Source organism: Hemitrygon akajei, chromosome 11, assembly GCF_048418815.1.
Source record: "Hemitrygon akajei chromosome 11, sHemAka1.3, whole genome shotgun sequence".
NCBI lineage: Eukaryota > Metazoa > Chordata > Chondrichthyes > Myliobatiformes > Dasyatidae > Hemitrygon > Hemitrygon akajei.
The window spans coordinates 92,199,780-92,223,289 of record NC_133134.1 but is presented as its reverse complement, the minus strand read 5'-3'; the positions used below and the strand labels follow the sequence as shown (position 1 = coordinate 92,223,289).

General features: G+C 38.0%; 1 protein-coding gene and 1 non-coding gene across 2 annotated transcripts in view; one reads left to right on the top strand and one right to left on the bottom strand.

The window, feature by feature from the left end:
- The window catches only part of rbbp6 (retinoblastoma binding protein 6), a 90,579-nt gene that overhangs the window by 33,482 nt on the left and 33,587 nt on the right, over positions 1 to 23,510 (bottom strand). The window contains exons 4-8 of the mRNA XM_073061345.1: positions 19,115 to 19,159; positions 12,731 to 12,819; positions 12,535 to 12,631; positions 11,689 to 11,828; positions 4,590 to 4,762 (exon numbers count right to left, since the gene is read on the bottom strand). Of these exons, the coding sequence (XP_072917446.1) occupies positions 4,590 to 4,762; positions 11,689 to 11,828; positions 12,535 to 12,631; positions 12,731 to 12,819; positions 19,115 to 19,159 (544 nt within the window). The remainder of the gene's footprint in view (positions 1 to 4,589; positions 4,763 to 11,688; positions 11,829 to 12,534; positions 12,632 to 12,730; positions 12,820 to 19,114; positions 19,160 to 23,510) is intronic.
- On the top strand, positions 2,148 to 2,304 carry LOC140736394 (U4 spliceosomal RNA). The gene has a single exon (XR_012100928.1). It is a non-coding gene; the product is annotated as a U4 spliceosomal RNA (small nuclear RNA).

Here is a 23,510-nt window from a genome sequence, read left to right as displayed (position 1 = left end):
GAGAGGGTGAACAGCCAGAAGTCTTAGCACACGTTGGTACCAATGACAAAGGTAGAAAAAGGGAGGAGGTCCTGAAGAGAGAATTCAGGGAGTTGGGTAGCAACCTGGAAGCAGGATCTCCAAGGTAGTAATCTCAGGATTGCTGCTTATGCCAGGTGCTAATGACCGCAAGAATAGCATGATCAGGCATATTAATGCATGGTTGAAAGACTGAAGTAGGGGGCAGAGCTTCAGGTTCCTGGATCATCGGGATATCTTCTGGGGGAAGTATGACCTGTACAAAAAGGACGGGCTACACCAAAGGGGTCCGATATCCTAGCAGGCAGGTTTAATGGAGCTGTTTAAACTAATTTGGCAGGGGATGGGAACCAGATTGATAGGGCTGAGGAAGGGGAAAACAGAAATAAATCAAAGATAGTGTGCGGCAGAAATGATAGAAAGGACAGGCAGGAGATGAAGGATAATCACAGCCAGTGGGATGAGTTACAGGGCAATAGAGGCGTGGTGCAGTTAAAACAGAAAACAAGAAATACTGGACTGAAAGTGTTGTTTAAATGCATGCAGCATAAGAAATAAAATGGACGATCTTGAAATTCAGCTGCAGATTGGCAAATATGACGTAGTAGCCATCACTGAAACTTGGCTAAAGGATGGCTGCCATTGGGAGTTGAATATCCAAGGATATACTGTGTATCAGAAAGATCAGGGGGTGGTGTGGCCCTGTGTATGAGAAATAATATTCAATCATTAGAAAGGAATGACATAGGATTGGAAGGTGTAGAGTCTCTGTGGATTGAGTTAAGAAATGGCAAGGGTAAAAGGACCCTAATGGCAGTAGTATACAAGCCTCCAAACAGCAGCCGGGATGTGGATTACAAACTACAGCTTAAGATAGAAAAGGTATGTCAGAAGGGCAATGTCATGGTAATCGTTGGGGATTTTAACAAGAAAGTGGATTGGGAAAACCAGGCCAGTACTGGACCTCAAGGGAGAGAATTTGTAGAATGTCTAAGGGATGGATTTTTAGAACAGCTTGTTGTTGAGCCCGCTAGGGGATCGGCTGAGTTGGATTGGATGTTGTGTAATGATCTGGAGGTGATAAGAGAGCTTAAGTTTAAGGAACCCTTACGGAACAGTTATCACAATATGATCAAGTTCATTTTGAAATTGAGAGGGAGAAACTAAATTCCAACTTGTCGTTATTTTAATGGAATAAAGGAAATTACAATGGCATGAGAGGGGAACTGGCCAATGTTGACTGGAAAGGGACACTTGCAGGAAGGACAGCAGAGCAGCAATGGCTGGACTTTCTGTGAAAAATTGAAGGAAGTGCAAGACAGATGTATTAACCATATAAGAATAAATTTTCGAATGGAAGGAGGACACTATTGTGACTGACAAGTGAAGTCAGAGTCAAAGTAAAAGGAAAAGAGGTATACAAGGAAGCCAAAGCTAGTGTCAAGATAGAGGATTGGGAAGCTTTTAGAAGCTTACAGAAGGAAAATAAAAAGGTCATTAGGAAGAAGAAGATGAATTATGAAAGGAAGCTGGCGACTAATATCAAAGAAGATACTAAAAGCTTTTTTTAAGTATATAATGGGTAAAACAGAGTTGAGGGTAGGTATAGGACCAATAGAAAATGACGCTGGAAGTATTGTAATGAGGAATGTAGAGATGGCAGAGGAACTGAATGCGTATTTTACATCAGTTGTCAAAGTGGAAGACATCTGCAGTATACAGGACTTTCAAGGGTGTCAGGGAAGTGAAGTATGTGTAGTGAAAATTACGACTGAGAAAGTGCTCAGGAAGCTTAATCTCCTGGACCTCATGGAATGCACCTTCAGGTCCTGAAGGAAGTAGCTAGAGAGATTGCAGAAGCATTAACAATAATCTTTCAAGAATTGATAAATTACGGCATCATACTAGATAACTGGAAAATTGCAAATGTTACTCTGCTATACAAGAAGGGTGGAAAGTAGCAAAAAGGAAACAATAGACCTGTTAAGCCTGACATCAGTGGTTGGGAAGTTGTGGGAATTGATAGTTGCAGATGAGAGTATGGAATACCTGGAGGCATGACAAGATAGGCCAAAGCCAGCATGGCTTCCTGAAAGAAAAACCCTGCCCGACTAACCTACTGCAATCTATTTAAGGCGCAGTGGCAGTATAGTAGCCGATGAGGTTTACCCAAGGCGCGATTACTGCTTATTGAAAACTTTTCCTAGGCAGAAATTACAAGCAGGGTAGACAAAGGAAATGCAGTAGATGTGCTGTACTTGGATTTTCAGAAGGCCTTTGACAAGGTGCTGCACATGAGGCTGATTAGCAAGATAAGAGCCCACGGAATTATAGGGGAGTTACTCACATGGGTGGGGTATTGGCTGATTGGCAGAGAACAGAGAGTAGGAATAAAGGGATCCTATTCTGACTGGCTGCCGGTTACCAGTGGAGTTCCACAGGGGTTGGTGGGGCCGCTGCTTTTTACAATGTATGTCAATGATTTGGACTGGGGGATTAATGAATTTGTGGCTAAATTTGCCGATGATACAAAGGTAGGTGGAGGAGCAGGTAGTGTTGAAGAAAGAGAGCCTGCAGAGACTTAGATGGTTTAGAGGAATGGGCAAAGAAGTTGCAAATAAAATACAATGTTGGAAAGTGTATGGTCATGCACTTTGGTGGAAGTAGTAAACCGACAGATGGGGAGAGAATTCAAAATGCAGATATGCAAAGGGACTAGGCAGTCCTTGTGCAGGATACCCTAAAGGTTAACCTCCAGGTTGAGTTAGTAATGAAGGCGGAGAATGCAATGTTGGCATTTATTTCTAGAGGTACAGAATGTAAGAGCAGGGATGTGATGTTGAGGCTCTATAAAGCACTTCTGAGATCACACTTGGAGAATTGTGTGCAGTTTTGGGCTCCTTATTTTAGAAAGGGGTACCTTCTTCTTCGGCTGTCCATCGATTTTCAATGATGACTTGAGGACTGGGCAAGGTTGTATGGAAGACCTGCAGTTGCCCATGCTGCAAGTCTCCCCTCTCCACGTCACCATTGTCATCCAAGGGAAGGGCATTAAGACCCCTACAACTTGTCACCGGTGTTGTCGCAGAGCAATGTGTGGCTAAGTACCTTGCTCAAGGACACAACACGCTGCCTCAGCTAAGACTCGAACTAGCGACCTTCAGATCACTAGATCAATGTCTTATCCACTTAGCAACGCACCACACACAGAAAGGATATACCAACATTGGAGAGGGTTCAGGAATGAAAGGGCTACCATATAACAAACATCTGTCAGCTCTTGGGCTGTATTCTCTAAAGTTCAGGAGAATGAGGGGGAATCTCATAGAAACATTCCAAATGTTAAAAGGCCTGAACAGATTAGATATAGCAAAGTTATTTCCCATGGTAGGGTTTTCTAGGACAAGAGAGCACAACTTCAGGACTAAAGCACGCCCATTTAGAACAGAGATGCGGAGAAGTTACTTTAGTCAGAGGGTGGTATACCTGAGGAATTTGTTGCCACGAGCGGCTGTGGAGGCCAAGTCACTGGGTGCATTTAAGGCAGAGATAGGTAAGTTTTTGATTAGCCAGGGCCTCAAAGGGCATGGGGAGAAGGCAGGGGAGTGAGGATAACTGGAAGAATTGGATCAGCCCATGTTTGAATGGTGCAGCAGACTCGAAGGGCTGAATGGCCCAATATAGAATAAAGTCCTAACCTATAATTCAGGTCAAGTCCCTGCAACATCCTTGTAAATTTATACTGCACTCTTTCAATCTTACTGATATCTTTCCAGTGGGTACACATGTGAACAGAACTGCACTAAATTAGGTCACATCAACACTTTATACAAGTTCAACATTCCAAATCATGTACTCAGTACTTTCATTTATGTAGACCAACATGCCAAAAGTTCTCTTAATGACCCATCTACCTGTGACACCACTTTCATGGATGTTTTCCCTGATCCCTCTGTTGTACTGCACTCTGCAATGCCTCATTACCCTCGTTTGTCCACCCCAAGTGCAATGCCTCACACTTGTCTAATCAGAAGTTACTTCCTCTCCTTGAAACTCATGTCCCATCTGAAACTTTGATCTGTATGTATATTCAGCTAGAGCCTTAAATATTCTTTTAACCATTCTCTTCCACGTAGACATCTGTTGCTGACATATTATTTTTATATTATCTTGTAAGTTTATTATTTATGTTAATACATTGCTTTATTACCAATTCTCATTATTCAAAAGTATCCCTCTTCCTTCATCATCCATTTCAGTTCAAGGTCCCTAGCTTATCACTTTGACAGAACCAATTCTCAAACCAATAGAACAGATCCTCTACATCCAGCACTTGCCAGTGCCTGTCACACCAGAGCATTCACTGACTTAAATGAACCAATCATAATCTGCATGCATCTCACTTAATACTCAGATAAATATTTATGGTTGTTTCTCACCTAGACCCTATTGCTCTAGAGATCCTCGACCTACATTACTTCTATATTACGTTCCTGCATGGACCATAACATTATGTCCCCCATGGAACTCTTAAAGCACTGAATTTTGCTTGAATGCTCAGAGTCACTTACAGTCATCACAGTAACTGTTTCCACAGCATGGTATGACAACAGCATCATTCATAAGATCTTTGCAGATAAGGCACAACAGTTCATCAGGAATCGGATCTTCCTCTTCTGATGAAGATGAGGGCTCCTCTGGCAGGAATGGTGGCTTTTCTTTTTTGCCTTGTGCATATGCTTCTCTGGAATACAAGATATGAGAGTTGGGTTGCCAAGACAAGCAAAGGCAAATATCCAACTCTAAAACAGAATCAATGCTGAAAGTGAGAGGAATATTACTTGTGAAAAGGTTTATCTTTGGGATATGAACCCTGCAAATAAATAATTAAATGGTCTGTTTCTAATGACAACTAGTGCCATTGAAGGCAGCCCACAAAAATATCAATTGAATTGTCTTAAATGGTAAAGTAACTGTCAGCTAGATGACTTTTAATTTTACCCTCCATTTACAATAAAAAATATAAATCAAGTAGTTTAGCATTTTAGAATCATAAATGCTCCAGTAACTGACTGAGCTGATACTTGTTTAGTTGTTATAATTGATTAACCAACATTCTGGCATGTGACTGCTGAGTCAAACAGCAAAAGAAGTGATCCCTGCACTGACAATCCTTTAGACAAAAAGGAGCTAACCTAAACTGTTCCATTCTTAGTTTGGCTAAATTGACGTTAAATATAAACCATGTGAAAAGCATTATCATCTATTGTATTGCCTCCACCTACCTTGTCACTTAATAATACCAAATTATGGTCACTTAACAAATATCAATTATGCTGTTGAGGCTTATTTCTTCAGATTATTGCTTCAAGAATTTTTTTCCATATGTTAGAATGCCTAAACACGTTGTTAGCCACTTTCTCTTTCGAACACTTACCTTTGCTGGTTCTAAGTTGTCTGGGCCCTTCTTGGTATTGAGAGAATTACAATAAATGCTTCCTCAAACTCCAGCCCCACTGTTCTCATGGATGCATCTCTTTCAAAACAGGTGACTTGTTCTAGTTTTGTGCAAAACTAGTTTTTCTACAACTCCTTTGTTCACTCCAATTTTCTCCTAAAATTCTCATAGTATCGGCTTAAGAAAATAATAGTCACTCAGTCCCTCAAGCCTGCCCACCATTCAATTTCACAGCAGACTTACTCCAGCTCTCATCTATTCTTCTATGCCACTTCCCATAACCTTTAATTTCCTTCCTCATTATTTGAAAATGCATCAACTTCCTTTTTAAATACCAAGTGATCCAGCCGCCACAACTACAGGTGAGAATTTAAAAGATTCATCATAAACTACAACATCCAATGCATCTCAGTTTTAAATAATTACTGCTTTACATTTTAACGCTGTCTCCTCCTGGTGGAAAACATCTCAACCGCTACTCTCTCAGAATTAGAATCAGGTTTGTAACTCTGGATCATTGGCATATGTTGGGAATAGTGCAATATATAGAACTATAAATTTATTTTGAGAGAGAGAGAGATATATATATATATAAATGAGTATTATAAATATATATACCGTAGATGTCGGATTATAAGCCGCTACTTTTTTCCCACATTTTGAACAGCTTTGAACACTGCGGCCTTTACTACGGTGCGGCTAATGCATGATTTTTTTTCATGCCGCCAAAAACATTTTGCCTCGTAACAGTAGACCAATAAAATTGATGAGTAGTTCACAGAGGTCCAATGAAATTGTACGATAAATCAAGCGCACTTTCACAATTAAATTATTGTAAATCAGTCATTTGTACTCACCCTCATCAACATGGAAAACACTCGAAGAAAAGCATTGTGCTGCCTTTATGGCAGTTATTTAGTTTATAATATTTTCGCTTAGTAATTCATTTGTTAGTAATTTCTAGTTAAAGTTAGAAGTGTTTTAACTATATTTGTTTTCTGTACTACATCCCGGGATGCTATGACGTCACACCCGGTTTCGCCGCGTCTTGTGGGAAATACCGGTTTGCGATAAACGGGAAGGTGGGGGCGAGCGGCATTAGATCTGAGCGAACGCTGCTTTTAAGTTAAAGGCGATCAATAACTTTTCCTGGTAGGCTGCAGTATATATATTTTTTACCAGTCGTTAGGAGATATTGGAATGTTGTTCAGTAAAAAAGTATACGCAACGTAATTTGTGTGTTACCGATACGTATGTATATTTAAAAGTAGCCGCGTTACAGGCACGGTTCGAAAAAAAGCATTTGCAATATGTATTTGTTTATGTTACCATATGGATTTAATTAAAAGTTAAAAAATCCTCACGTGTAATATCTTTCTGTGTAAATATCTCATATTACAACGTGGGACACCTGCGGCCGAAAATCCGGTGCAGCCTAAAATCCGGTGCGGCTTGTACAAGTACAAAATTGATTTTCTTTCTAAAATTAGAGCCAGCGGCTTTTAATCAGGTGCGCTCTGTAAAGCGAAATCTACGGTATATATATGAGTATATATAAATGAGTAGTGCAAAAGAAAGCAATGCAAAAGTAGTGAGTTAGTGTACGAGTTCATTGTTTAGTTCAGAAATCCTGATGGCAGAGGAGATGCTATTCCTAAAACTTCCAGTCTTATCTCCTGTACAACCTCCTTGATAGTAGCAATGAAAAGTGGGCATTGTTCTGGGTGAAGGAGGTCCTTAATGATGAAAGCCACCTTGTTGAGGCATTGCTCTTTGAAGATGTCCTCGACGCTGGGGAGACTGGTGCCCATGGTGGTGCTAGATGAGTTTGCAACTTTTTCCAATATCTTCTGCCCCTCCATACTAGACTGTAAGACAACCATAGAAAATAGGTGCAGGAGTAGGCCATTCGGCCCTTCGAGCCTGCACCGCCATTCAGTATGATCATGGCTGATCATCCAACTCAGAACCCTGTACCTGCCTTCTCTCCATACCCCCGGATCCCTTTAGCCACAAGGGCCATATCTAACTGCATCTGCAGGTGTGATAGAGTAGGAGGGGCCAGAGGAGGAGGTGTTGCATTGCTTGTCTGAGAAAATCTTACGGTGGTGCTTTGGAAGGATAGATTAGAGAGCTCCTCTAGGGAGGCTATTTGGGTGGAATTGAGGAATGGGACAGGTGTAGTAACACTGATAGGAGTGTATTATAGGCCACCTAATGGGGAGCGTGAGTTGGAAGAGCAAATGTGTAAGGAGATAGCAGATATTTGTAGTAAACACAAGGTGGTGATTGTGGGAGATTTTAATTTTCCACACATAGATTGGGAAGCTCATTCTGTAAAAGGGCTGGATGGTTTAGAGTTTGTGAAATGTGTGCAGGATAGTTTTTTGCAACAATACATAGAAGTACCGACTAGAGATGGGGCAGTGTTGGATCTCCTGTTAGGGAATGCGATAGGTCAGCTGACAGATGAATGTGTTGTGGAGCACTTCGGGTCCAGTGATCACAACAGCATTAGCTTCAATATAATTATGGAGAAGGACAGGACTGGACCTAGAGTTGAGATTTTTGATTGGAGAAAGGCTAACTTTGAGGAGATGCGCAGGGATTTAGAGAGAGTGGATTGGGTCAAGTTGTTTTATGGGAAGGATGTAATAGAGAAATGGAGGTCATTTAAGGGTGAAATTATGAGAGTACAGAATCTTTATGTTCCTGTTCGGTTGAAAGGAAAGGTTAAAGGTTTGAAAGTGCCATGGTTTTCAAGGGATATTAGAAACTTGGTTCGAAAAAAGAGGGATGTCTACAATAGATATAGGCAGCATGGAGTAAAGGAATTGCTCGAGGAATATAAAGAATGTAAAAGGAAACTTAAGAAAGAGATTAGAAAAGCTAAAAGAAGTTACGAGTTTGGTTTGGCCAATAAGGTGGAAGTAAATCCGAAAGGCTTCTACAGTTATATTAAAAGTAAGAGGATAGTGAGGGATAAAATTGGTCCCTTAGAGAATCAGGGTGGTCAGCTATGTGTGGAGCCGAGGGAGATGGGAGAGATTTTGAACGATTTCTTCTCTTCGGTATTCACTAAGGAGAAGGATATTGAATGGTGTAAGGTGTGGGAAACAAGTAAGGAAGTTATGGAACCTATGACAATTAAAGAGGTGGAAGTACTGGCGCTTTTAAGAAATTTAAAAGTGGATAAATCTCCGGGTCCTGACCGGATATTCCCCAGGACCTTGAGGAAAGTTTGTGTAGAGATAGTAGGAGCTCTGACGGAGATCTTTCAGATGTCATTAGAAACGGGGATTGTGCCGGAGGATTGGCGTATTGCTCATGTGGTTCCATTGTTTAAAAAGGGTTCTAGAAGTAAGCCTGGCAATTATAGACCTGTCAGTTTGACATCAGTGGTGGGTAAATTAATGGAAAGTATTCTTAGAGATAGTATTTATAACTATCTGGATAGACAGGATCTGATTAGGAGTAGCCAGCATGGATTTGTGCGTGGAAGGTCATGTTTGACAAAACTTATTGAATTTTTTGAAGTAGTTACGAGGAATGTTGACGAGGGTAAGGCAGTGGATGTAGTCTATATGGACTTCAGCAAGGCCTTTGACAAAGTTCCACATGGAAGGTTAGTTAAGAAGGTTCAGTCGTTAGGTATTAATGCTGGAGTAATAAAATGGATTCAACAGTGGCTAGATGGGAGATGCCAGAGAGTAGTGGTGGATAATTGTTTATCGGGATGGAGGCCGGTGACTAGCGGGGTGCCTCAGGGATCTGTTTTGGGCCCAATGTTGTTTGTAATATACATAAATGATCTGGATGATGGGGTGGTAAATTGGATTAGTAAGTATGCTGATGATACTAAGGTAGGAGGTGTTGTGGATAATGAGGTGGGTTTTCAAAGCTTGCAGGGAGATTTATGCCGGTTAGAAGAATGGGCTGAACGTTGGCAGATGGAGTTTAATGCTGAGAAGTGTGAGGTTCTACATTTTGGCAGGAATAATCCAAATAGAACATACAGGGTAAATGGTAGGGCATTGAGGAATGCAGTGGAACAGAGAGATCTAGGAATAACAGTGCATAGTTCCCTGAAGGTGGAGTCTCATGTAGATAGGGTGGTGAAGAAGGCTTTTGGAACGCTGGCCTTTATAAATCAGAGCATTGAGTACAGAAGTTGGGATGTAATGTTAAAATTGTACAAGGCATTGGTAAGGCCAAATTTGGAATATTGTGTACAGTTCTGGTCACCGAATTATAGGAAAGATATCAATAAATTAGAGAGAGTGCAGAGACGATTTACTAGGATGTTACCTGGGTTTCAGCACTTAAGTTACAGAGAAAGGTTGAACAAGTTAGGTCTCTATTCATTGGAGCGTAGAAGGTTGAGGGGGGATTTGATCGAGGTATTTAAAATGTTGAGAGGGATAGATAGAGTTGACGTGAATAGGCTGTTTCCATTGAGAGTAGGGGGGATTCAAACGAGAGGACATGATTTGAGAGTTGGGGGCAAAAGTTTAAGGGAAACATGAGGGGGTATTTCTTTACTCAGAGAGTGATAGCTGTGTGGAATGAGCTTCCTGTAGAAGTAGTAGAGGCCAGTTCAGTTGTGTCATTTAAGGTAAAATTGGATAAGTATATGGACAGGAAAGGAGTGGAGGGTTATGGGCTGAGTGCGGGTAGGTGGGACTAGGTGAGATTAAGAGTTCGGCACGGACTAGGAGGGCCGGAATGGCCTGTTTCCATGCTGTGATTGTTATATGGTTAAATATAGCCAATGAACTGGCCTCAACTGTTTCCTGTGGCAGAGAATTCCACAGATTCACTACTCTCTGTGTGAAGAAGTTTCTCCTCATCTTGGTCCTAAACCCTAACGCTAATCAGTTAGAATGGTCTCCATGATACATCTGTAGAAGTTTGCTTGAGTCTGGTAACATATGAAGTCTCCTCAAGCTCCTAATGAAATATAGTTCTCATTTCCTCTCAGGATCTTGTACGTCTCAGTAACAGGCAAGTACTATACAAGACTTGCTCAGCTTCTTCACAATACTAAAAATACACATTAATATCTTTGGCTGCTTGTGATAATATACTCTTAACTCTAGGAATTCATTGAATGAATCTCTTTTGGACTGCCTCCATGGCACTACATAGATACATCCTCATTAGGTCCTTGAGCAGTTGCAACTTTTCTTTCCTCTGAACTCCTTTGTCTAACAATGTATCATTTGTCTTAATTCACCACTTGCTCCAGTTGTCTGTTAACTTTCTGATTCTGATTTGAGCATGAGCCTGTTTCCCTGTTTTTCACTCATATGCCACCCACACATTTCTCTCACAGAAGTGCATGACGCCATGCATTCCCTTTTGTTAGTGTGTACCTTACTTGCACCAAAAAAACTGCCATCCACTATTCCATTTCACTAGTAGTCATTTGGTTACTGTTCCCCAAATGTTCTTGCATGGGAAAATCAACATAGGAATTGTTGTAGTCTTAATGAACTGTGAATAGCCTACCCATTTTTAGTTATGTTAGATTACATTCACTTATGACTCCATTGCCTTTCAGTTCCCCATATTACCTTTTTTTCCCCGAATAGACTACACTCCAAGGTGGTATCACCCCTCATCAAAAACATGAGTATCAGTCTTAGAGACACACATTTTGAAGGTATATTTCATTCCTGTGTTTTCTGAAGTGTCAGTCTATGGTTATGGAATGGAATATAAAATATAAAATCTGATACAACTTTCACAGGCCTGACCTCAGACTCTGTCTTCAGGCTCCCACGTGGCACAGGAATCATAAACAACAGGGCACGAGTTCAATCCCTTTTACAAAACCTTTATTAATGTTGCTCTGATTGAGCCACCCCCATTCTTATAAATTTTATATTCCTAGTTTATTAAAGAACGACACATCCTTTGCACCAATTTCCAAATATTGTTCAAATTGGTATTCAGTCAGAATTCTGATTTCACTTAATTTAGCTTTATGTTGTAGATCATTAACTCCCCTACCTTTCCTCATTCATATACCTGCTGAATTCCCACACAGCTTTTGTTTAAGTACTATGTTCAGACTGACAGCATAAGATTACATAGGAAATGATTTAAGTGGAGATTTTCAGACCCAAGCTATTTAACCCTTGTACCACATTAATTAAAAGCCCCTCCAATAAATAACATCAGGAATTCAGTAATATTACAGTACTTACGCATCAATTGTGGGTATAGCATATTTCCCTGTGTTGGTCAGCATTGCACCCTTCATATTTGGGTCATCAACTTCCACCATGAAACTGCGGGGAATGCCTGTGCTCTTCTTAATCCTTGGCACAGCTTCAAAATTTTTGTCCTAAATATTTCACATATTTTTAAAAAATTGAAAAATAAACACCGAATTTCATAAATAGACAATGTTAGTGATTTTTTGTAACAGTAAAGACTTTAGTTTCTACTTGAGCATCTATCATAGAGCCCCAGTCTCAACTTAGCTCATTTATCATTATTAAAATGTAGTTGTGAACCCACAATGGGGATGAGTACATTAACATCTGGCTAATTACCTGCAATGTGCAATCCCAGAACTTACTTTGCATGGATGCTATTCCAGTTACAGATCCAAAAAAAATTAAGGATTCTAGTAAAATGTCAACTCTGAAAATAGGTCAAAAGACAATCCAGTCATCCAAGCAGTAAACAACAATCTAATTCCCTGATGCTGTTCGATTTGAATACAAGTGACTAGAAACTGCAACTACTTTTGAAAACAGCCTGCTATAATGTTGCTCTTCTGTTCAATATTTTGAAGTATTTCCCACCAGACCATTTTGTCAGTTGACTTGTGCAACACTGAGCCAGAGAAGGTAGGCAGAAATCCTTCAAGGGCTACATAAAATGGAAAATAAGGAAATACTCAGCAAGCTAATTTCTTCTCTACAGATGCAGCTTGACTTGAAGGTCTCCACAATATTGTTAGCCCCAAGATGTCCAGCATCTTTTTTTTTGCTTTGCACATTACTACTACAACAATGATAGAAGACTGAAATTGTTTTACCCACCCCATTAGTTGGGCAATTTTTAATGTAATGACCAGGTTTTCCACAACGAAAACAGGTATACGTTGGAGGTGGAGGACCCAGAGGTTTCTTCATGTAACTAGGAAAGGAAATTTAACAGTTAATATCAATAGCATCAGTGAATTAAAAAACAATTATTAAATATCAGCAAATTGAAAGTTACAACTTTCCAACTTACTTGACTGGATCATATTCTTGACCAGACTGAGTCATCATTGCCTTAATTTTATCTTCCTCTGAGGCATTAGCTTCAGCCAGATTGGCCGTCTGTTTGACAGGTGTGTGTTACAAAAAAAGAGTTACCTAGAATTTATATACTCCAGTCCACATCCTGTAAAGAGCAGCACGAAGCTTTGTATTTATGACTAGTATGATATCAACAAATTCACTTAAAAAGTAACAGCTTTAATCCCGTTTGTCAAAATGCTAGGAAAAAAAGCTGGCTTGTGAGAAGGAAATGGTAGAAGAGGTAGGAAGTTAGGGTGGGAGTTTCTTAAACCTGCTGCCTGCAGATAATTTTAATACTTTCAAAGAAACAACATCGCGCACACATCAACTTCAGGGCCCCAATGAAATTACCAGGATCTCGTTATCATGGATGCTCATGAGATTCATTTTTCCTCAGTTCCTGAAACATCCACAACCAAAAACTCTTCAGTCAAAAAAAGATCTTAAAAACAATTTAAAAAGTGTTGTATTTGAATAAGTTCAATGAAACTCTAAACGAGTAATGAAATTTCGTGAATTTAAATATTTAAGAAGATTATTTGGGGCTTCTTGACTAGTCAAAATGAGGTTCTTGGTTCAAAGAACTTTAACACTTGATAATGGAGAAAGACTTCAATCAATGGCTAAAGTTGTGTTACTGTAACGTCAGAATCAAGGCCACAGAATGACTTACAGTATCAAAAATACCTCTAAAAAGCAACTGTAGATTTTCACTAAAATTAATTAACCGTGATATGCCCAAGAAGAGCTTATAATAAAAAAAAATCTATGATGCTTCTATAGCTGGCTCTTTGGGTTCTATTCTGCAGATCTTAAACACCCTCTCAGACACAAATAGTAAACATACACAAATACAGTAAAACCATTGGTAAGATCAATTCAGCTGACATTTTATTGGAATTAAGATTTGCTTTCTTACAAACTCTACTGACAAGGACAATGCTAATTTCTGAGCAACTTTTTTTTAATAACGATTTGAATTAAGAGAAAATTTGAATATTCAAACCTGTGTGCCTTTTTTATTGCAATGCCAGAGTGCACATCGATAGCTAGGTTGGAGGCTATAAACAAACTGCATTGTGGAGCGACAGATTATAAATAACATGTGATAGAGCTAATTTTTAAAAATTTCTCTACAAAGTGTCTCGATTATCATGGTACCACCAAAAGAGACAGTGTAATTTTTAGTGCTGGAAGGGCAAAGGGGTGGGGGGGGGGGGGGGGGGGGGAGGGGGAGAAAGTGGGTCCATCAATACCTAATTGGTATTGGTAAGCCCATGAATCCTAGATAAATCTAAATGGGGTGCATGTGTTTCTAAAGAAACAAAGCAGAGTATCAGGGGAGCAGTAAATGAAGTTCTCTCATTAACATTGGTTATTAGAGATTATTTTCCAGTGGGATTTTACTGCAATGAAAGCAGCACAAGAAGAAAGTCAATCCTACTCACACCAAACGCTTCAAAATTATTGAAATCTTCCAAAACATTCAGAATTTGCACATTTCCACAGAACATATCCATCTTAAAAACTACAAATGATCAGAACTTGAGAAACAAGTCCTTAAACCCACTGTGCCCATGCCGGAATTCTGGTTATTTTGCTTTTTATATAAAGAATGCCTCTTGAACACAATACTCCCTTAAACATAGTGAACTTCCAAAGCCCAATCATCAAACAGACTCCAAAACTGGTGAGTCTCTGTCTCACAAAAATATAAATAAGCATAATTTCCCTCTACTATATATATCACCAGAACCACAGCACTCTAAATCTGAACCCCAAAAATAATTTTGTTATTTAATGGATTCAAGATTATTTATTAGATGTACATCAAAAGAGTGAAATGCGTCAACTATGTTAACAACCAACACACCAGAAAGTATGCTGGAGGGGAAGACCACAAAAGTCACCACACAATTTGGCGCCAACATAGCAAGCCCACTATTAATAAACTTTCACAACTAATCACATCATCCAATTATGAAATCTTTAACAACCTGATAACACTAGAGGAGCTAATCATCACCAACTGCCCCATTCTTTCTATGAATGTTTTCTTCAAATCCACTTTCCATTTGTAAGCTTTAATGGAGCTCATTTCTACACCACTGTAGTCATGAGTTATTGATCGCACTAGTGCATGAATAGTTATCTCTGTCTTTCATGACATTTGTCACTAACCAACACAATTTCTATCATAAATCACGTAACCTGTGCACCTTTTATGGATGCGAAAGATTTAGCTATAGTGCCTATAAAAAGTATTCACCTCCTGCCCCCCCCCCCCCCCCCCGGAAGTTTTCATGTTTTCTTGTTTTACAACATTGAATCACACTGGATTTAATTTGGCTTTTCTGACACCGATCTTCGTGTCAAAGTGAAAACAAATTTCTACAAATTGGTCTAAATTTATTACAATTGTTAAACACAAAATAATTGATTGCATAATTACTCACCCCCTTCAAGTATTTGGTAGATGCAGCTTTGAGTCTGTGTGTACAGGTCTCCATCAACTTTGCACACCACGACATTGCAATTCTTCCCTATTCTTTACAAAACTGCTCAAGCTCTGTCAGATGTATGGGGATCGTGAGTGACCAGACTTTTTCCAAGTCCAGCTGCAAATTCTCAATTGGTTTGAAGTCTGGACTCTGACTTGGCCACTACAGGACATTAATTTTGTTCTTTTAAAGCCATTCCTGTGTAACTTGGCTTTATGCTTGGGGTCATTGTCTTGGTGGAATACAAATCTTCTCCAAAGTTGCAGTTCTCTTTCAGACTACATCAGATTTTCCTCTAAGATTTCCCTGTATTTTGCTGCATTCAGTTTACCCACTACCTTTACAGGCATTCAGGGCCTGCTACAGTGAAGCATTCCCCACAGCATGATACAGCCATCACCATGCTTCATGGCTCCATTTAACTAATAATGTGACCTCTAAAACCAATTGGCTGCACCAGTGATGATATGGTGTCATATTAAAGGGGGTGAATACTTATGCAATCAATTATTTTGTGTTTTAGATTTGTAGTTAATTTAGATCACTTTGTGGAGATCTGTTTTTACTTTGACATGAGAGTCTTTGTTGATCAGCGTTAAAAACCAAATTAAATCCACTGACTCAATGTTATAAAACAATAAAATATGAAAAACTTTCAAAGCAGGTGAATACTGCAACCTAATTGAAGGCCATCCCTTTACACAATTCAGATTACTCAAGTCGTGTTGTCTTTCGCAGAGTTTATAAACTGTAACTGCTTTGCACAAATATTTCAGTAGCCAAGGCTTTTAGGATATCCCGAAAGAGACAAATAATGCAAATCCAGTTTTTGTTTTAAAAGGCAGTCTCTTCAACTTGACAATTCAACTGCTAAACAGTGTATTACTGGTTTCTTTCTAGAGTACCTTCCAAATGTCAGATTTGTGGCAAAATATTTTCCACAAAGTAGATGGAAGCAGGCTTTTTCCACTGAGGTTTGGTGGGACAACACTAGAGGTCACAGGCGCAGGGTGAAAGGTGAGAAGTTGAAGGGGAACCCAAGGGAAAACTCTTCACTCATAGGGTTGTGCAAGTGTGGAATGAGCTGCCAGCTCAAGTGGTGCATGCAAGCTCAATTTCAGCATTTATTAGAAGTTTGGATAGGTAAATGGATGGTTGGGGTATCAAGGGCTATGATCCCAGTGCATATTGATGGAAGGGGACTTCAATTCCTCAAACTGTGCTCTTACAATGATCTCCAGAAATCTGATTTGCACAAAAAAGGATTAAAAAGCTAATACTTATAACAATAACACCAGGTCATTATTAAACTCCACACTGCCATGCTGAAACTTGGTAGAATACAATAGAAATATCACATCGAAAGGATCACCAAAAAGGGATATATAATTTGCAGTCAGAAATATTAATATGAAGAACGAGGAACACAACTTTTTTAAAAGCCATTACTAATTTCAAAGAGAAAACATTTCCTTGTTTTACAGGATACAGGTGTCACCTTAATAAGGGGAAAAATATTAATTTTAGGTTTGTGTTCCACATGGCAAGACTCTTCCAGAAGTAAAGACTGAGAAGTGATTTCAAGAAAAATTACAAATCAAGTCAAACGAAAACTATTTGGAATACAAACATTGCCTTCAGAAGTTTCAGCCAACATTCAAATATTGTTGTTTCTTCACATGGTGAAGAATTATTAACATTATTAATATTAATCTTATATTAATATGATATGCAATTATTAAACAGCATGTCCGCACAGCAGTACAGATTGTTTATTTCTTTTGAGATACAGATTTGGAATGCATGCTTCAGAGAAGGGAGGGTTGGGGTACAGAGCTAGTGATAAGTCTTGTTTCCTATTTGCTAGAAGACTAAAACCTTTCACAGTAAGAAACCAGGATATCAATGCACCACTTACCTTCATAATCTGGTGCAGATTTAATTCTTCAGTAAAAAGGGCTTAGTAGATTTTATACTTAGTTGTGAAAGATCAATTACATCTCAGTCACCCTAAATGCCGTCTCTGCATTGTCCAGTGCTAATACCGTAATAAATATGTTCTCCAATTTTCCTAGAGCACTCAAGTCATCTGGATAGAAAACATTCTTTCTTGGGTTTATGCACTTGAATGTACCATTGTTCAGTTTTGCAGATAATTTTCCTGTTATCCTCAAAATTTGACAGTATCAAGAGTACATAAGCAGAACACTGGCCATAACCAGTTAATGACTTCTTGATGGTTGCTCAAATTTCCAAGCCAGGTCCTGGCCTTCAGAGACAATGTTAACTCAGATAAAGTGTTCATATTCATCCAGGAAGTACATGCAACCCATGAAGATGGACAATAAAATTCATGCGGCATACTCCTAAAACTACATGCCTTTGAAATATTATGTCATAATGGACCATCTGATTTGTGCTGCTGAGAATAAACACTACGCTCATGTACCACCTCTTTAGTTTGAAAAGAATTCACGTTTCAATTTATTTCAGAAACTATTAGCAGGAAACATCATACAAAGTAATAAACAATTTAAATGTACAAATCTCAGTACTTGAGAGAAATTCCCACTGGAATACTTAATAACACAATGTTGAGAAATGCAACATTGAGTCTGACAAATGAGAAAACCTCACTGCTCACCCACATTCCAGATATTTTAGTTCTAGTTCTATGATGCAGCAAATGATCCTACAAAGGTTTTACTGTACTAATTATGCAAACAGATTTGTTTGAACCCAAACAGCAACTTTACTGAATGTCACTGTGACCTGGAGATACTGGTAAATGGACATATGGTTCACCAGGTTTATAAGTGGGAATGTGCTTAATGCACACTTGGTTTCAATTCACATTATCTAGAAAGCTAAATACCAAACAAATATGTAAACACACTAAACAGTAATTGAAATGTATATCTTTATAAACCCTATGCCACAAGCATCTGCAAACATAATACATGCCCCTTCCTATGAATCAACTACATAGAGTCAGCAAACGAATTTCACATTGGTTTACAGTCTGTGTTCAAACAAATGATTACCCATATACATCCTCTCCAACATATGGTCTTAGAGAAAATAAATTTTATTGTATTTAGTGTTTTACATTTACATGATCAAATCTAAGATGGATGAGTACAACACTGGGGATTGCCATACACTTAATAAATTGATTTATTTGACTATATTGACATTCCTTTAAAAATCAGATAAAGATTACACACAGAATTTATACTTTCAATGACATCACAGAAGCTTTCAATTCTTGGATATGTTGCAGTGATAACAGTCTTATTTACAGCTATACATGGATTTGATTATGCAAAAGGTAAACCTTCATTTCAATCACTGAATCCAGTGATTCAGGCTTTTTCATTCTTCTAACACCTTTATTGGCAAAGTATTTAAAGCCAAAGGTGAATAACCAGCTTAATAATCACATTTCAAATTAAAAAGACAACATTAAGGCAAGGCTTAACTTGTATTTTCAAAACTAACCAAAATAGATGAATACTGCAGTAGTCAGGTAAGTCTAACAAGGGACTACTCCCCATCCATTACCTCGAATTCATTCACTCTTTACAGGATATTCATAATATATAATGCTCCATTATTAACATGTACACACAATTACAAATTCTTTAGTGACAAAATAAATGATGCATTTGCACATATAACACAACACAACGTAATACAAGGCATTGAAGAAAATTTGCTGTGTAACATATCACAATACAGATTAGAAGATTGATTAATACAATTAAATCATAATGAACTGAATTTGCAGGAAAAAGATCACCACTAACAACAACAAAAAAAACATTTTCTACCTTTGTAAGCTGGGCCAGTGAGATAGAGGTTCCAGAGTCATCAATCTGTTAATGGAATTAAATACAGACATTCACATTTAAACCATGATAAGGCACATATTTTTACCCAAATAGATAGCCTGGTCACTAAATTTTCTGTTACAAACTCATCTGACATAAAATGCATATATATGTGTGTGTGTGTGCATCGAACACAAGAAAAAAACTACACAGCAGTGCACTTCAATAGAAATTTTCATCACAGCAGAAGTTCAACTCTTATGCTTGGAGTATAGTCAACAGTTTTGAGCCCCTTATCCAGATAGGATGTGTTGAAATTGTAGAGTCCAGAGAAGATCCACAAGGATGATTCTGGGAATGAAGGGGTTAATACACAAGGAGAGTTTCACAGCTTTGGGCCTGTATTCATTGGAATTTAAAAGAATGTGGGGGAGGGCCCTCATTGAAGTCTACTGAATGTTGAAAGGATTAGATAGGGTGGATGTGGAGAGGATGCAGGGGTATCTAAAACTAGAGGGCACAGCCTCAAAATTGAGGGGTGACTTTTTAGAACAGAAGTAAAGACGAATTTTTTAGCCAGAGTAGTGAATCTGTGGACTGCTGTGCCACAGATTGTAGTGGAGGACAAGTCTGTGGGTGTATTTAGAGTAGAAATTGATAAGCTTCCTGATTGGCCAAAGCACCAAAGGATATGGCAAGAAGGGGTATGGGGTTGAGTGGGATCCTGGATCAGCCATAATGAAATGGTGGAGCAGACTCAATAGGCTGAATGGCCTACTTCTGCTCCCAAATCTTATGCAGCAAGTGAATCAATACAGTTGCTTCAGCACAGAAGAATTTGAAGTGTGGCTTATAGAAAACAAAAACCAAAGGAAGCAAGAATGTTTACACTAAATTGAATTTTCAGTTATGCAATACAATGAAAAAAGCATGCTTTGAGCAAAGTTTTAAAGCTGCTTTGGATATGAAAAAAATCCAAGCAGAAATTAAAATAGTGATTAAGTATTACTCAACCTATTACTTAATTGATTTAAAATCTAACACAATGAGTTTTCACAGTAAAGTTTTGTACGCGCAAGAGCTTTATCTTTTTGTATGTCAAGCAATCAAGGTAGGCTGAAAATGGTCACAATGAATAATCTTGAAAAAACCAAGTACTTTTATATCCAAATCCACAAGACTTAATGATGGGAATTGATATGCAAGAATAGTGTTCCAGATGCACTATGACAATGACCACTGCATTATAAACCATGAGCCTAGTGAAAAGCATTGCTGATGTTAACACCTGAAATAAAGACAAAAACACTCAAGATACTCAAGTCCAACATGACAAATAAAATTAACAGTTTTGGTTAAAACAGTTTGTGATACAACAAGGAGAAGGAGAGAATGTTCTAAGGATAATTGTAGACCTATTTGCAACACTGGAATACCTCTGCAGCATGGATAATCACCTGGAAGGTGACAAAACAGGACAGAATTATTTATAGTGGGGGAAAACAACAGAGGAATTAAATGAAATTTCTAAAACATCAACTTTTCCTATTTGACCTGCGTAGAAAAGCACAGGTAAATTCTGTATAGTCTCCCATTAAGTCACGCAACCTAATAACTTATAATATATATTTTTTAATTTTGCATAGGGAACATTAGAGTTATTTGGAAAGCAGATTAGGGTGGAATATAGAAAATATTGGAGATATGAAGGCAGTGTTTCAAAATTAGCTGCAAAGTGCAATCACTGCTGATGTTGAAATGCGCAATTTCTATTAATATGGACAAGAAGAATGAGGAATTTAAAAGCTGACAGGTTCAGTCTAGTTTTTGTACTGTGTCATGTAACACTATGGTCCTGAAAAACATTGTCTCATTTTTACTATGTACTGTACCAGCAGTTATGGTCGAATTGACAATAAAAGTGACTTGACTATATATGCTAGTTAGCTATTTTTCTCTTCACCTTGGAGCATTCCGAAAAAGATTAAAATTTTGCATAAAATACATTGTAATGATTACTGTGCCACTTCTAATTCAAATTTCTAAATATATTTAAAACATTGACAAAATAGCAATTAATAAACAACACATTTATTTTTAATTACAGTGGTAAATATTTTGGCAGCTGGACTGAAACTACCTTTTAAACTTAAACCAATAAGACCCATTTGTTTTTTTTTCTCTGCACCTCTCGATTTATGATTTTGGTTATTATTAAGGAAGAGCACAGTTTAAAGCATTAGGGCCCTTCCTTGTAACCCAATGATAAAGTCAACACCAAACAATAGTGATAAAATTGTTCATTTACAATATTAAAATATCAACTGGTTATTTAGCTTCAATTGCTCAAAGTCTAGGTTGACCACTTATTTCTGTACTTTTGGACAAATTATTTGATCTTAAAAGGTCATTTATCTCAGATAAAGTTCAGGTAATGTTACATTCAGACCAAAACAAGATTCTTAAAAGTTCCTGAGGGTAAAATGTGCTGTAGGAATTAAAATAATTTCTTCTTGCACAGACTGATGGAAGTATTTTCATTCAATCACTTAAATGTCTCAATAATAGGTACTGTTGCATTTGCAAATCTGAAGTGACTAAAATTTTTTTTAAAATTTCTATGGTTGGAGCCTTGCAGATCCACTTAATATTTGTTTTGCACCTGAACAAAAGCAAGTACGGTCTTGAGAATCAGGAATTAATACATAAAGGATTGAAATAACATAATAGGAAAAAGCAATAAGCAGAAGATACAGGCTAATGCAAAAGTTAAATGGAGACACTACTGCTTGACTTAATGGGAAAAGGCATTTACATTAAAAGTTAAGGAGTTAAGGGTAATGAACTCGCTATTTTCTCTGGGTGGTCCAGCATCCCCAGGTTTATTGGTTCATAGGTTAACTGGCTGTTGTAGACTGCCCTGAGTGCAAATAGGTTGGAGAGCTGATGAGACTAAATCTGAATGAGTAGAATGGCAGTTTGATGGTCCACACATTCTTCTGTAAACTGAAAGGCACATTTTTGTGCAGATTGCTAAAGGATATACAAAGTCAAGCATTATTATGAAAGTTGGAATCATCTTTCCACTTTGGATGGAAAAATGATACAAAGAAAGATTTAGTATTAGTTTTTTTTAATTCATGTAGAATGCTGTAGACTGATTGTGGCATATTACAGGAAATGTACATGAGAGAGTGAAGATTTGCTAAGACGACACCCAATTATGGGAATAACAAATGGGATAAGGACAAAACATTTTCTCTCAAGTCAATTTTAGTTTAAGGAATGAATGATTAATGAAGCAATAATAGAGAACTTGCCTGCAGGTATCACAGATAAATCAGAAATATTTATTTATGCATTAAGGACACAGAATCTAGAATGCTGCCAAATCCAAAATAGTAAAATAGCTTCATTTTGAAAAAATATTGTCAAAAATATAGAAGTGTCACGTAGTTGGAATAAAGGGCTTATGGACCTGATGCTCCAACACTGTAAAATGCCTCATTTATGGCTTCAGAAAAATGCATTGTAAATACATACATGATAGGCAACACTTTGAAAGCATTGTGGATTGTCTTCAAGCATACAGCTTTCGATTTATCCTGTCACCTTCGCAACGCAATCTTGAACACGTTGATGTAATTGGGCATTCAAGAATCCTTTTCTTCCTGAATTTTAATTCATTCATTCAGAACAGTAGCAGAATGCTGCATTGCTAGATTCTTTCATGCAGAACACTTGACACTTTCATAATGACATTTCAAGTCCCCTTGATACTTCATGAACAACTGATCTATTGACTTTTCTCAAACTGGCCAACTATGGTCTAGCATAGATTAACCTGTATTATCTAGTAAAAGATTAACAAGATTAAAATTTTACCGAAGATTGGTGTTGTTTCGTAATGTATGTCACGTTCCAAGATTTACACATAACAACTAAAACAGGTTGAGTAACCCTTATCCAAAATTTCATAATATGTAAACCTTCGAAATCTGAATTTTTGAGCAGTGACATGATGTCACAAATGGAAAATTCCGTAAGGTGCTGCGAAGGTTCCCAGGTGATACACAGGTCACTGTGCACTACAGACATGTTCTGAGAAGTGACCGCATACATGTAATGAACAGAAGTTAATAAAGAATAGAAATGCACTGGATAAAAAAATTAAGATCTCAATAGTGTATTGAAAGAGTGGATTTGTCAGCGAAATGAACATATGCTGCTTAATGGTATGCTGATCATGAAACAAACAAAAATCACGTTGAACGGAAAATTGAAGGTAATTGTGAATATTCTGACTGCAGCAATTTAAGCCACTGCATTAATTTTTTTTAAGATTTGTGGTGATAAAGTGACTGCTGATCACGAAGCAGCAGTGCAAGTCATTGAT